At 41.7% G+C, this 14,589-nt stretch overlaps 2 protein-coding genes across 2 annotated transcripts in view; one reads left to right on the top strand and one right to left on the bottom strand.

Moving 5' to 3' along the window:
* Positions 1 to 14,589, top strand: part of LOC121486869 (HLA class II histocompatibility antigen, DP beta 1 chain) — a 40,293-nt gene that overhangs the window by 15,372 nt on the left and 10,332 nt on the right.
* Positions 8,413 to 13,005, bottom strand: LOC121471845 (RLA class II histocompatibility antigen, DP alpha-1 chain). The gene is made up of 5 exons (XM_041722708.1): positions 12,867 to 13,005; positions 9,634 to 9,877; positions 9,045 to 9,275; positions 8,791 to 8,841; positions 8,413 to 8,573 (listed from the first exon to the last, which is right to left on the bottom strand). Exons 1-5 carry the CDS (start codon positions 12,969 to 12,971, stop codon positions 8,413 to 8,415), a joined length of 792 nt encoding a protein of 263 aa, XP_041578642.1. The 5' UTR covers positions 12,972 to 13,005.

Genomic DNA, 14,589 nt, shown 5'->3' with positions numbered 1-14,589 from the left:
AAGGCGGCACTAAACCACTTGAGCCACCTGGGCTGCCCTTTTTTTCTGTTTTATTTCTTCTTGAAATTTTTATCTTTATACGAGATGTCTCTAATATTTTACTACTTAGTATAAAATTAATTCTTTGCTTTATAAATTTTTTTTTTTTTTTTTAATTTTTTTTATTTATTTATGATAGTCACAGAGAGAGAGAGAGAGAGAGAGGAAGAGACACAGGTAGAGGGAGAAGCAGGCTCCATGCACCGGGAGCCTGACGTGGGATTCGATCCCGGGTCTCCAGGATCGCGCCCTGGGCCAAAGGCAGGCGCCAAACCGCTGCGCCACCCAGGGATCCCGCTTTATAAATTTTTTAAAAATAAATGTCTTTTTTATAAATTTGTGTAGAACTGTAGTAAAAGCCCCTGATACTTCTTAACAAAATGATAGAACTTAATTGTTAAAATTAATTGTATGTTGTATTTATTCAACTGTTTTTGTTTTGAATTAAACTTGCAATATAATAATGAATATTTCTTGATTCCTCACAATATATTGTGAGAACTATATTTGATGTTTAAAAATTCCACCCCCTCCAAAAAAATATTAAAATGCAAAGAAAGTATGGACCCCAAAGGTTAAAGGTAGGGAGTCTGATCCCCCTAGATTTTCAACACCCTGCTTAGAACTTGCTCTGTCCCAGAACATGTCCATGCAAGGGGGGTGGCATTCTCCATGGAAAGGGAATGACATTCCTTAGGATCTGCTCCTAGGGAGGAAAATATATAAACAATCAAGACTTTTGGCTCACCCAGTTGTTCAAAATGAGGATCCCTTTCATTATACTGTTTTCGGTGAATCTTAACACCCTAAAGAATCATGTGCTTTATACCAAATTTCTGTCTGGTGACAATTCCTACTAATTGGTTCCTTTCTCAGAATGTAGCCACACCCAGGGGATATGGGAGGCTGTCCAGACTCATTGTCTCTAATATTTTAATATTATAGTATATAGTATATAAATTAATATATTAATATATTTTAGGAGTGGGGCTCATTGAGTGAGAGCCTTTCCCAGGCTCCAAGATAGTGGTCCTGAGGATCACTGGGGTCCCAGGAATGGCAGCTCTCATGATGTCCTTAGTGATGCTGAGCTCCCCTTTGATTCAGAGCAGAGACACGGCAGGTAAGTGCGGAGCTGCTGCTCTTAGAGGATCCAGTTCAGGGGAATGAGCTTAGGGGGCTTTCCACGTGGGAAAAGAGAAAGTCTGAGAAAGACTTTGGGGCCCTGACATCGTGCAAGGGCTACTATTCTCACCAGAAAGAGAAGATCAGGGTGTGCCTGTGATGGGGACAATGGTACCAGGCGGTCTGAAGTGATTTTGGAGGGACAAGGTTCTCACAAAGGGGTCATCAAAATGACATTTCAACACCCATCAGAAATCAGAAAGGGGAAATTATGGTTAGCCTGCATTGTCCAAGAACTGAAGATAACTCTGTAGAATCAGTGCTCCAGGTAGGGGCCCCTTGCACAGAACCAGGCAGGAACCCTCACTGGAACCAGTGAGGAACCAGTGATGGCCAGAGCAGCAGAAGGGAGTGATAAAGACAAGCTATGGTTAAAGCCCATAGGTTACATACTGAAGCTAACCATCCCCCCACCTTCCCATGTCTGGAACTTCCACATCCAGCACAGTAGGATAGGGCCAGAGAGGAAGCAAGAAACAGGAAGTGGCATTCTCCTTAAGCTGCCCCTTATGCATAATTTAACATTATAACTTCTAGTTTTCTGTATCAAATCCTCATAGCACCTCTTAATTTCTAGTTTCAATTCACCACCAAGACCATACATAATAGAATGGTGAGCAGTTTATGTTAAAATTCTCCATCTGAAACATATTTATCCATAGCCCCATACTTTGCTCCAGGCCCAGGAGCCCTGTGGGAGACACGACCTTAATTGACAATTGGAATTCAGACATCCGTAAACTGGCTAACATCCTGGGATCTGCAAAGATGGTTACAGATGCCCCTGAAAAAATATGGGGGGGGGGGGGGATAAAGTAAAGCCTGGCAGGATGGGGCAGGTGTATCAGAAGACTAGTGGGTAGAGTACAATACAATGTGGTATAAAAGAAGACAGTAAGTCAGTAAAGGCTTATCATCACTATGGGAAACTCCTGCAAAACAGTGTGTCTACTGGAAGATGGATCTTTTCTGCTGCCTGGAAGAGGAGAGGAGCCCTTGGGTCAGAGTCCAGAAGTGGCCAGGGTTCTGGGTGAAATAAAAGGGGAGTGTACAAAGGAGGCTAGCAACAGGATGGAGAAGATGATATGAATCGTTTAGAGTAAATCAACCCCACAGTACACCATCTTTATGCCTTATACCCCATGCTATAGGTTAGGGAAGTACCCTAACTTGGGGTACTTGGGGAGCAGAGCAAACATTATCTAGACCTGGCAGGCTCAGATACTGCAGTAACTACATCTACATTACAGGTCCAGGATATGTGCTCCTAGGGAATTGAAGATAGAGAAAAGGCCCTGGAGTCACAAAGAAGGCACCAGAGATGTCTAGCACACATGGTATTTATTGGTCCTTGGGATTACTCAGAAAGGATACTCTGTAGAGAGGAGTCACAGAAGAAACCAGGGCCTATAGACCATCCAGTGTGGGGACCAAATTGTGACCATACATCAAATTTCAACATTTATTAAGTACCTCCTATGTATCAGGCCCTTTGCAGGTGCTAAGTACTAGTAGGATCACAGACAGGAAGGAATTGGAGAGGTCTTTGGGGACATCAATCATTGGTGTTGAGGAGCACAGAGATTCAAAGGCACTGGAGCTTTAAAATAGATCTGATGCTGGGGATTCCCCTCTGTCCTCTTCTGTCACATATGGGTTGTCACCTGCAGTAGGATAAAAACAGTGGGGTTGGGACTCTTGGGTTAGCATTACACGCTCTAACCCTTTACACCTGCCTCTTTTTTTCTTTCACTGGGTCCTCAGGAGCTGGTCTTCCCAGCAGATGTTGCTACTCCCAGAGAAGAATCAGTAAGAAGTCCAAGGGCACCCTAAGGAGATGTCATTTTGCTCTCCTGCTCTCCACAGTGCTCTGAAACTCCTGAGACAGTGAGGCCCAGCAGCTAGATGATGAGAGTCAACGGAGGTAGGAATTAGGCACAGTATATAAAGCTGCTCTTTAAAGGGGCACCAATAACTCTTCAGTACTGGCCCGGTGGATATTTACCTTAGTTGCCAGATTATAAACATATAACATCATTAATTACTAACTCCTTCCTGAAATTTCTGCTCCCTTGGTTAGGTGATGAACTATTCTTCTAACACTCCTGCCTCTCTGCTTCTTTGAAGTTTCTTTGAACACTTTTCTTTCTTGCATTTTTTTAAGTAGACTCTGTGCTGGGCATGGAGCCAGTGTAGGCTTGAACTCATAACCCTGAGATCAAGATCTGAGCTGAGATCAAGAGTCAGACACTCAACCAACTGAGCCATCCAGGAACCCTCTTGCATTTTATATAATAAAAATAAGATAGGAGGTACTGATGCACAAATCGTGTGATGTCTAGCTTTCACTCATGTTGCATGTCCAGTGTGTCAGCAAGATAGCTCTGCTAATTATAGTTACTCAGGGAGCAAGGCTGACAGATCTTTGACACCTGTTCCCATAATTTCCCAAGCAGAGTGAAGGACCCTACTGAATCATACAATGGCTCTTAATGATCCCTCTTGGAAATAATGAATCACTTCTCACATTTCATTATCCAAAGCAAATCACATGGATAATTTCAAAAGAGTTGGAATCTTTGGAGGTAGAAAGTATTCCATAAGTAGACATTAAATAAATGATATATTACTCACTTATGCTAGACACATGTATTGAGAACCTACTATGTGTAAGGAAGTATGCTAGGTCTTGTGGGTAAAAGGAGCTTCTAGCTCCTAAAAGGTTTACAAATTATCCCTAAAGAGGGCCTCTGGGGTGTTAGCAATGTTCTTTTCCTTGACCTACGTACTAGTTACATGGGTGTTCACTTGATAATCATTGGCTGTACATTAATGTTTTGTGTATTTCTTACATATGTCTGCTAGTTCACAGTAAAATGGTTTAAAAGGAGAGGCAAAGAAGGATATTGGTAATTTGAGGCAAAAACTAGAAACCAATGAATCAAGTAGAAATAATGAGCTTTAATAATGGTTGGAATAAAGAATATTTAGATGAAAGTAGTGGGACTCCTGCAACTGAAGAATAATTAATAAACAAGAGCTCAGACTGAGAAATGCTCTCAAGGGCAGTATACGAAAGATTAAACAATTAAAGATTAAACAAAAGAAAAATGATAAGATATAAAGGATCAAAACTGACATCCTGACATCTTGATAATTAGATACCTAGAAAGTGGGGAAAATAGTAAAAGGAGATGAAATGTCTGAAACAAAGAATAGATTGCTAGGCTTTAAAGAAAGATGGAATGACTGACATAGTGCATTGATCAATTTTTAAAAAACATCTCTCTTTAAAAAGCACACATGTCTAGATGCATTATAAGAAAATTGTAAGAATGTCAAAGACAAAAAGAAAATTCTCAACACTTGCAGAGAGAGCAGTTCCACCTATAAAAGAACAAGAGCAGATCCATCTAGAAAAAAACAATCAAACTGGCATCATTCCTATCAACAGCAGCACTTAATGCCAATGGGATGTTACTTGCATAGAATTGAAGAAAAAGAACTTTCAATCCCAAAATGTATACCACAACAAATGGTCATTTTAATACAACATGAATAGTCTCAAACATTTCAACCTTAGATGCTTTACTATTCAAAAAACCACTTCTAAAAAATTTTTTGAAAAGCACCCCCCAAAAAAACAGAGGCACATCTAAGAGAGATGTGGAATAAAAGAAAGATCAAATAATTTTTTAAGTTTATTATTAAACTTAATAGAGGCTGAAGCAGAGGCTGAATTTAAAAAATATTAAAAAGCAGAGGCTGAATTTTTTTAAATAAGAAAAATGTATTTAAAACAAACCAAAGGGGATCCCTGGGTGGCTCAGCGGTTTGGCGCCTGCCTTTGGCCCAGGGCGCGATCCTGGAGACCCGGGATCGAATCCCACGTCGGGCTCCCGGTGCATGGAGCCTGCTTCTCCCTCTGCCTGTGTCTCTGCCTCTCTCTCTCTCTCTCTATCATAAATAAATTAAAAAAAAAAAAATAAAACAAACCAAAACTCCGGCAGCCCCGGTGGCTCAGCGGTTTAGCGCCACCTTCAGCCCAGGGCCTGACCTTGGAGATGCGGGATCAAGTCCCACGTTGGGTTCCCTGCATGGAGCCTGCTTCTCCCTCTGCCTCTCTCTCTCTCCCTCTCTCTCTCTCATGAATAAATAAAATCTTTTTAAAAAATAGCTTTAAAAAAATAGCTTTAAAACAAACCAAAACTAAAAATGTAGTTAGTATTAACATAATGGAGGTGCTAGGTAGTGATAATATGAGAAATTAAAGTATTACAAAGTTCTTGTCTCTTTTTGCAGGGCAGGATAAATAGAGGGATCTATCAGTGTTTTTTAATCAAAGTAATTAAGAGCATTAAGCTATTTTATGAGTATAATTAGAAAATACAACTGTTAAAAAAAACAAAAAAAAAAAAAAAAAAAAAAAAAGAAAGAAAATACAACTGTTAAAGTAACAGAATTTGGCCTAGCCTTTAGGAACTGAGAGATGAGAAAAATGAACAAGAATAAAGTATATTAAATAAAGCATTTTAATATGATAGTACATTTTTAATCTAATAATACTTGCAATAAATCAAATGAGCTAAACAATTAATTAAAAAGAAGTGACTCTCAGGTTATATCTTCAACACAGTCTAATAAAATCAGATAGCATAAATGAATATCAAAAGGTTGAAAACCAAATAATGGAAAAAGAGATTTGAGGCAGGTAAGCAAAGATAACTGACATAACAAATTTCACATCTGCCAAAAAAAAAAAAAATTAAAGGCAAGTGAAAAAACTAGAGCAAGAAACTATAATGAACACGAACATATATCCCCCTGAAAATAAAACCTTAAAATACAAGAGCAACAAATGACAGAAATATGCAGAGAAGAACTCTAACAATTGAAAATCTTAAAATTAAACTGCAGATTTTAACATATCCTCAAAAACTAAGAGCAGGAGCAGCCCTGGTGGCCCAGTGGTTTAGTGCCGCCTTCAGGGGTGTGATCCTGGAGACCCGGGATCGAGTTCCACGTCGGGCTCCCTGCATGGAGCCTGCTTCTCCCTCTGCCTGTGTCTCTGCCTCTCTCTGTGTGTCTTTCATGAATAAATAAATAAAATCTTAAAAAAAAAAAAGAGAGTCATAAGCATCAAAGACACCAGCTTGGGAAGCAAAGAACACCTTCCCAACAGCCCCTGTCCTAATGTGGCAGCTAGGACATTTCAAATACAAGTCATTCTTCTCTTATACATGTCATTTTAGAACACAGAGAGGAACAAAAACCTTCCAAATCATCTTATGAGGCTGGTGCATCTTTATTTTCAGAGCCAGCTAAGGATATAGATTAATGTCAGTCATGTCACTGAATCCAACAACGTATTACAAGCATGATTCATTTCAATCTAATAAGATTACTACGAGGATAGTGTGAGAGCCTGACCGTTAGCTTATTTTATTGTAATGTAAGTGCCTGACATTAAGCTTTTGATTGCTGAGGTATTCATTTCAAAGATATCTATCAAAAGATACATATTGCCTGATATACAACTAGATAAAGAGTCAGGCTGCACCCTGCCCTGACGCAGTTCCCCTTTTAGAAAGCCTTGGGTGACCTAGATAACAGACCCTTTGAGTGACCCTGCTTTTCCCTTCCTATGCTTTTAATTCCAGCTCTTATGTTTTAAATTCACCAATAAAGAGTGACCTCATGAATTCCGAGGCACCTCTTCCTCAACCCCAATAATGGCAGATCCCGAGGTCTCTCCTGCCCCTCACAACTTCACTGTGTAGCTCTGGGCTTGCCCTGTACCCCCCAGGCCTGTGGGTAATAAATTAATAAATCTTGTTTATTTCAAAGTTCCCTGATGGTTGTTGCTAAGGAATGAACTGCAGTCATAAGAACCACAAGGGCCAGTTGGGCCCTAACATTGGCTCCTGTCTGAGAAGTGTCTGTGGGAGCTCACCACAAATAATAGGGAGCCAGGTGAGTACCCCCAGGCATTCCTAGCTGATTGCATCACCATCATTAGGCTGGGACCACAAAATACCTAGGAATGCAGTGAAGTTTCAAGGTAAGAAAATCAATAATATGACCCTAGAAATCAGTAAACCAAAAAAGAACATTCATATTAATTTCAACTGAATTCAATAATTACATAAACAATTTGATCAATTTTACCACATGGTAAAGATTATAAACCAAAAACCTATAGCAAATATATTTATGGAGAAATTAAATGCATTCCCTTTGCAAAAGGTAGGATATCTTTTATAATTATAAATGTTTAATATTGGAGGTTCTAGACATCACTATGTTGTCATAGTTTCTTCTGTTGAAGAAAACCAAGATTATGAAGATTGTCAGGGAGAGATAAAATGGCTGCATATTAGATAAGACTGAGCCTCTGGAGCCCCAATACCTGAGTTCAAATCCAGACTCTGCCTTTCAAGTTGTGTGGCCTTGGACAGATTCCTTCACTCTTCTTCATGTCTGCTTCCCCCTCTGTATCATGGGGAAAGAATGGTACCAACTTCCAAAAATAAGTAAGTGAATACCTAATTTTAGTTTTTTCCAAATGAATGGCGGAAAAATGAAACGGCAGAGCCAGGCAGTAGGTTTGAGAGTGCTTTAATGGGGAGCGCTCCCGGGGGGAGGTTCCGTGACTTGGAGAGGTGGCCTGAGTCAGGGAAGTCGCTCTGGGGTTGGGGAGTGTGGGGGTTTTTAATCCTTATTGGTTCCGGGTCTGGATCCGGATGGGTCCCTTGCCAAATTAGGCAAGGGAACACCGTGTCCCTAGGTGATTGACTGGGGGTGGGATAGTACAGACAATGGGGGGTGGGTCCCTGGCTGGAAAGTCCTGGATGGAAAGTTTCAGTTTCTCATCTAGGCTTCGATTTACTGGAGATGATGTGGTGGTCATGACCGCTTTGGCGGGAAGATGAGCCATTTTGACCCAATTTGAGATGTCCGCCATTTTGGGTGCCCCTGTCTCTCAGCCAGTCCAACACCTAAGAAATGTATAGAATGGTGCCTGGTAAATAGTAAGCACCTCAACTGATGTTCATTATAATTGTATTGTTTTCCTCTAGTTCGGTGATTTTGAAATGCAAAGTGCTCAAGAACCCATGTGGAAGTTCTTCTCTTTCTCATCTACCACCCGTACCATGCTGTCTCTTCCTTTGCACTGTGTCCTTAGTACTAGCTCTGGGATGACTCCCGGGGGCCTCTGGCAATGCTTTCAGGCCTCCTGGTCTTCAGGACAATGGCGCCAGTGATGATACCTGCCATGCCTGCTACCAGGCCCAGGGCACAGACCACAGTCTCCCTCGTCTTAGGCACCTGGATCAGCTCCTGGGCCTCTGGGGCACAAAGGAAAGAGTTAGAAGGTGGAGAGGGCAGGAGGTGGCTTCAGATGTAGGGGTATGAAGGGTTAGAAACCATGAGATCACCAGTGAGGTTTGGATAAAGTGACAATAAAACACACGAGATTAAGGAAAGCAGATGCTGCAGAGAGATGGATCCTGGAAATGAAGATGGTTGTCAGGAGAGCGTGGGCAAAGGGCGGGAGTTCCATACCCCAATGCCGAAGGAGTGGCTGGTCCAGGCCCCAGTGCTCCACCTTGCAGTGATAGACGTCTTCAGGGCAGCCCGGATGGCTCAGCAATTTGGCGCTGCCTTTGGCCCAGGGTGTGATCCTGGAGACCCGGGATCAAGTCCCACGTCTGGCTCCCTGCATGGAGCCTGCTTCTCCCTCTGCCTGTGTCTGTGCCTCTCACACTCTCATGAATAAAATTAAAAAAACAAAACAACAACAACAAAAAAAACCTTGACATAGCCGTCTTCAGCCGTGGGAAGGAAGGTCAGGTAGTGGAACTTGTGGAATCTAAATTCGGTGCTGGGCAGGAAGATGGTCTCAGCTACACCTTCAGTGACCATCTGCCCATTGTGCAGCCATGTGACATTGAGCACAGGTGGGAAGAACTTGTCCACGTGGCAAATGAGGGTGTTGGGCTGTCCTAGCTCCACAGGCTCCTTGGGAAACATGGTCACCTCAGGTGGCTCTGAGAAGGGGCAGGACCTGGTAAGTCTGCTGCCTTTGGCTAAATCTCAAAGGTCCCCACCATCCTAGCCCCTGTATTCTCCAGGTTAGGGGCCACCTCTTTCATGCCCACCACCCCCACCCATGCCTCCCACATCAAACTCATAGCTTCTTATGCTCCCGACTGGCCTCCTCCAGCCCAACCTTGTTCTTGAGTGAGAAGAAAATTCCTCCTTTAATGACTTAAGCACCCAGCTTTGTGGACTGAATATTGCTCATTCATGAGGAGAGTTTCCTGAGCCTCCCATTCTCTATTCATTAGAGGGGCTCTCCCATCTCTGCAACTGGGTGGTAGAGAACTGAGCAAGAGGAAGCAGTACCATTTGTGACCCTAGTGTGGTTGGACTGTTGGATCAGGGTGTTCAAGTTCTTCTTTGCCATGATGATGTTAGCAATACCCCTCCAAGCATCAAAGTCGAAGGCGTGAATAAACCCTGGCAGACACCAGACAGTCTCCTTCTTATCCAGGTCCACATAGAACTGTTCATCCTCATCAAACTCAAACACATACTCCCCAGAAGGTCTGTGTGTCTGGGCAAACCAGACATACCTTGACACATGGCCCTCTGCATGGAGAAGAAGCAGCAAGATTGGAGAACAGGTGATTATGCAGGAACGTCAACAGAACAGGAATAACATGGACGAATAACACAGAAACTGAGAAAAGCAAAATAAAAGAAAAGAAATGGGAAGAAACAATGAGAGAAATGACTTATTGAAAATTCAGGTTGTTTCCCTTGTTCCTGAAAACTTAGGCATCCATCACTCCAGTACAATAATAATCACACTGAACCCAATAATAAGGTAATATTTATGGAGGACTTACTACATGTTTAATTTATTCTTTGCATCTTCACACCTCCATGTAAAGCATTCTTTTGCATATTAGGCAGCTCCAGAGGTTAAGTAACCAGCCCAAGGTAGCACAACTCCTGGTAGAAGCAAGGATTGAATCATCCTCCCCACCCACATGCACAATATCTCAGAATCCTTGTGGGACCAAACATATAAAATGAGTGATAAAGCCACATAGTGGGTTGGGAGAGAGGGAAGAGTGGAATAAAAATCTTTCAGAGTGGAAGTTTTTTTTTAATTGTGAAAGAAATGAAAAGATGTCCCCAGTCTTGGTGCCATTTATAGACTTCCAGTTACTTTTTTAGCCTTAGAATAAAAATGGTGGATTATGTAATTTTGCCCACAACACCTTCATTTAAAGCATATTAAATTTTAAAGTATTATCCTTCACACAACATTCACAATTTTTTGTTACTTTGTGTTTTTAAAGGTAGTTACCACTGGAAATAAATGTTGCGTTCAAAATGCCTATGGGATAGAATCTTAGTTTTACTGACGTGTAAGAAGGAGCAAAAGATTGACAACAGAAAAAAACCTATTAGTATTACAGTAAAACAATAAAAATGAGGGAGTTTGGGGCTGAGAAAAGGAAAGGAAGTAACTCTACTGAATCAGATTCGCCCTGCAGCTCTAACACATGCAGAACCTACCCTCTCCTTGGATATTCTACTAACAGGATTCATTGTCTCACACAAATGCTTGGGGACTTCCACTGAATACAGTGGCTAGAAAATCACTCGCCTACAGAAAAGATGAGAGAAAAAGAAAAAAGAAAAAAACCTGAGTATAGACTTGGCTATACCTATGTAGCTTGTTCACCTCATGGTATCTCATTTTTATGGTTTTTGCGAATTCTTAAAACTAAAGGCCTGTGCATTGTGAAGCAAATTATATGCTTACAGATGTTCATTTTCATTCAATCAAAAAACCCTTTATTGTGAACTTTCATTCTCCTGGCACTCGCGATATAACTCAGAAGACATGGTCCTTGTCCTCAAGCTACTTAAAATCCAAAGAACAAGAGGACAAAGAAAAGACAATTAGTATACATGTGATTTTATCGCTACCGCGTTATCATAAGGTGTACACAGATGCTATCTGGGACCAAAAGGAGAGAATTAAAATGAGATTGAAGTAAGGCTTCCTAGAGATGTTCTTTATATGACGTTAGCAGTGCAGAAAAAGAAGGAGGTGGCATCTCTAGCAGGGGACGTAGGAGCAGATAGCCATGGGACTTTCTGGAGGACTGAGAATCCTTGGATTTGACTAGAGCTGAGAGGATGTGGAGGAGCCACGCTGGGACCTGCTTTGTGTGCTAATTGCAGGTGTTTGAATTTGAACAGTGGCTCCGGGGAAAATCATTAAAGGATCTCAATCAAGAGGATAGCTAACATGATCAGATTTGTACTTGAAGGTGGCAGCTGTTAGGGAAGATGGATTGGAAGAGGCTTTTTGCAAAGAGACCAGTAGGATGCTTCAGTAGGCCAGTGGCAAGTGATGAGGGTGTGGATAGGGCAGTAACCTGGGGTAAGGAGAAGAGAGGATGGGCTTGAGTAGCAGTGAAGAGATGAGAAGCCACAGACATCAGTTAGTGCCATGGTAGAAGTAGGGATATGAAGGAACCCAGAATACCCAGGCAATGTGGAGAATTGTGGCATCAGTGATGGAAAAAGTAATGAAGGACAATGAAGTGAGAGAAGATAAAATGTTCTTTTGGGGACATAAATAGTTTGAATTTCTGGGGGATAAAGCAGAGTCAGTTTGAGAGCAGTTGAAATAACGGATGGATGCCAGGCTAGACTGGGCTAGTGACATAGACTAGGAGTCCTCATAGTAAGTGAAATAATAAACTTGGATTGGGTCCCCCAAGAAGTATATAAAGTCATCATAGCAGGGTCAGAGTGTGTGGTCCTGCACTCCAGCAAACGTTGACATTTTTTTTAAAAAAGGATGCTAGGGGCACCTGACTGACTCAGTCAGAAGAGCACAGGACTCTTGATCTCGGAATTGTGAGTTCGAGCCCCACATTGGGTGTCTTTTTTTTTAAGACATTGAAAGAGGGAGGACTAACAAGTAGGAAGAAAACAAGAAGGAAGTATGTTCCTCAAAGACAAATAACAAGAGTAAAATTCCAAGAAGGAGGAAGTGGTCATGTTGCAAATATTACTAGTGACACAGGTAAGGTATACAGAGAGAAGTGACCATTGGTTGTGGATGTAAGGATGCCACTAGTGTCCACACTGAGAGCAGGATTAGAGATGTGAGGAGACAGAAGGGATAAGGCAGAGGGCTGAGGACCAAATGAAGCATGAGAAAGTAAAAAACAGGCATTGCAGACTCCAATTGCAAGAAGTTTACCTCTGAAACCTAAGAGCGACAGAGACAGACACTCTCCAGAGAATACAGAGCCATGACTCTTCGCACATTGGCACTGTGACGTGAGGTTCCTGAGACATCTCTCCAGGTTTCAGTCTTTTCATTTCAAGAATGAGAATAACAAATAGCCTCCTGAAAAGACCATTGTAAAGTGAAATGAGATTGGGCACTCGGTCAGTGTCCAATACATGGTGGTTCTTACTATCATCAGAAAAACAAAAAGCAAAAGACCTCACACAAGAGAAAAAAGAAGAAAGAAGAGAGACAGGAGAGAAAAACAGTACCTGCGGGCTACAAATATCCTTCTAGTCCCCACCAGAACACTCACCCTAATGGCCCCAGTTCCATGGGGGCTCAGCAGGGCAGCCAGGGCGATGGCTTGCAAGATCATAACCTGGATCTGGCTCCTTATGTCTTCCAGGTGCATCTGCAGGCCACTGCGAGCCGGGCAGCGAGGAGAGAAAGAGGCAGAGCAGTGCAGAGAGGAGCTCTGAGTCCAGGGCTCATTTCCCCATCCCGTGGAGGGAGAAGGTGTGGATGTGAAACAGCTCAATGGGGCTCAGCCAACCAGACACTGTTAGAAGGAAGGGGCATCTCTGATTGGGAAAGAAAATTATAGAACCGCTGGAAGAGGAGGTGGGAGAGCTGTCAGGACTGACATGGCCCAGAAACTTGTGTGGGATTTGGGAATAAGAGGAAGAAAAACTACAACAGAGACATTGTAACCATCTTTCTCCTCTCCTGGCTGACTCTGTTGGTGGAGCATGTGACTCTTAATCTCAGAGTCATGAGTTCAAACCCCACGTTGGGCATGGAGCCTACATAAAATTTAAAAAATTAAATCATCTTCCTCTTAATGAGATTGTTTTGAAATAGGCATTGTAGTTGATCTTGTATTTTTTTGAGTAGTAACTTCTCTGAATGGATAACTTTCTTGATTCTTTTTTTTTTAAGATTAATTTGAGAGAGAGAGAGAGAGAGAATGTGGGTGCACACATAATAGGAGGGGGGAGGCAGATGGAGACAATCACAGCAGACTCATCAGCTGAACATGGAGCCCAATTTAGGGGCTCAAACTCACACTCCTGAGATCATGACCTAAGCTGAAATCAAGAGTTGGACCCTTAATCCACTTGAGCCACCTAGGTGCCCCTTCATGTTTATTCTTAGTATTATGTTGGAATTCATTTGTTATCAAATGATACTATATTTACCATTTTATACCTTTGGTAATTTTACAGGAATTCTTTGATGTTCCCAGGCAAATAAACAGATGGCAAAAAACACTTCATCATTTCATTTCTAATTATTACTCTTTTATTTCTTCTTATACAGAACTTGGTGATATAAGTCTCTTTTATTTACATCTTCCTGTTGTTTGTTGCTTGGTTGTTTTTTCAGTAGGCTCCATTCCCAATGTGGGAATGGGCTCAAATTCACAAGCTTGAGATCAAGAGTCACATGCTCTACCGACTGAGCCAGCGAGGCACTGAATCTTTTTTTTTTTTTTTTTAATTAAAGGTTGCATTTTGTTGGGTTTTTAAAAGATTTTATTTATTCATTTGACAGAGAGCACAAGCAGGGGGAGAAGCAGAGGGAGAGGAAGAAGCAGGCTCCCCACTGAGCAGGGAGCCTGTTTCGGGGCTCTATCCAAGGACCTTGGGATCAAGACCTGAGCCGAAGGCAGACATTTAGCCTACTGAGCCACCCAGGCACCCTCCTTAATCATTTTACGTTAATTCTGATGGTAGATCTTTCTCTGATATGCTGTTTTATTACAGAGGTTTTGAAACTACACTAAAGGGGTGTGGAACTGCAGAAAGTTCCACTGGTATTTATTGCTAAAATTATAGAATTTATATTGTTGGTTAACTAATACATTCCTTGGAAAAAGAATTTCTTGTGTTCCAAAGTAATCCTGCATTATAATAATTAACATTTCTTGATTCTTTACTCTGTACAGGCTTTCTTTTAAGAGAGTCACAAATTCTGAGTATCATCCCAATTAGATTTCCCAATAAACCAATGACATAATAATCTTCATT

Source organism: Vulpes lagopus, chromosome 1, assembly GCF_018345385.1.
Source record: "Vulpes lagopus strain Blue_001 chromosome 1, ASM1834538v1, whole genome shotgun sequence".
Classification (NCBI taxonomy): Eukaryota; Metazoa; Chordata; class Mammalia; order Carnivora; family Canidae; genus Vulpes; species Vulpes lagopus.
Note: the sequence above shows the minus strand (reverse complement) of the source record. Positions and strands in the feature narration are given on the sequence as shown.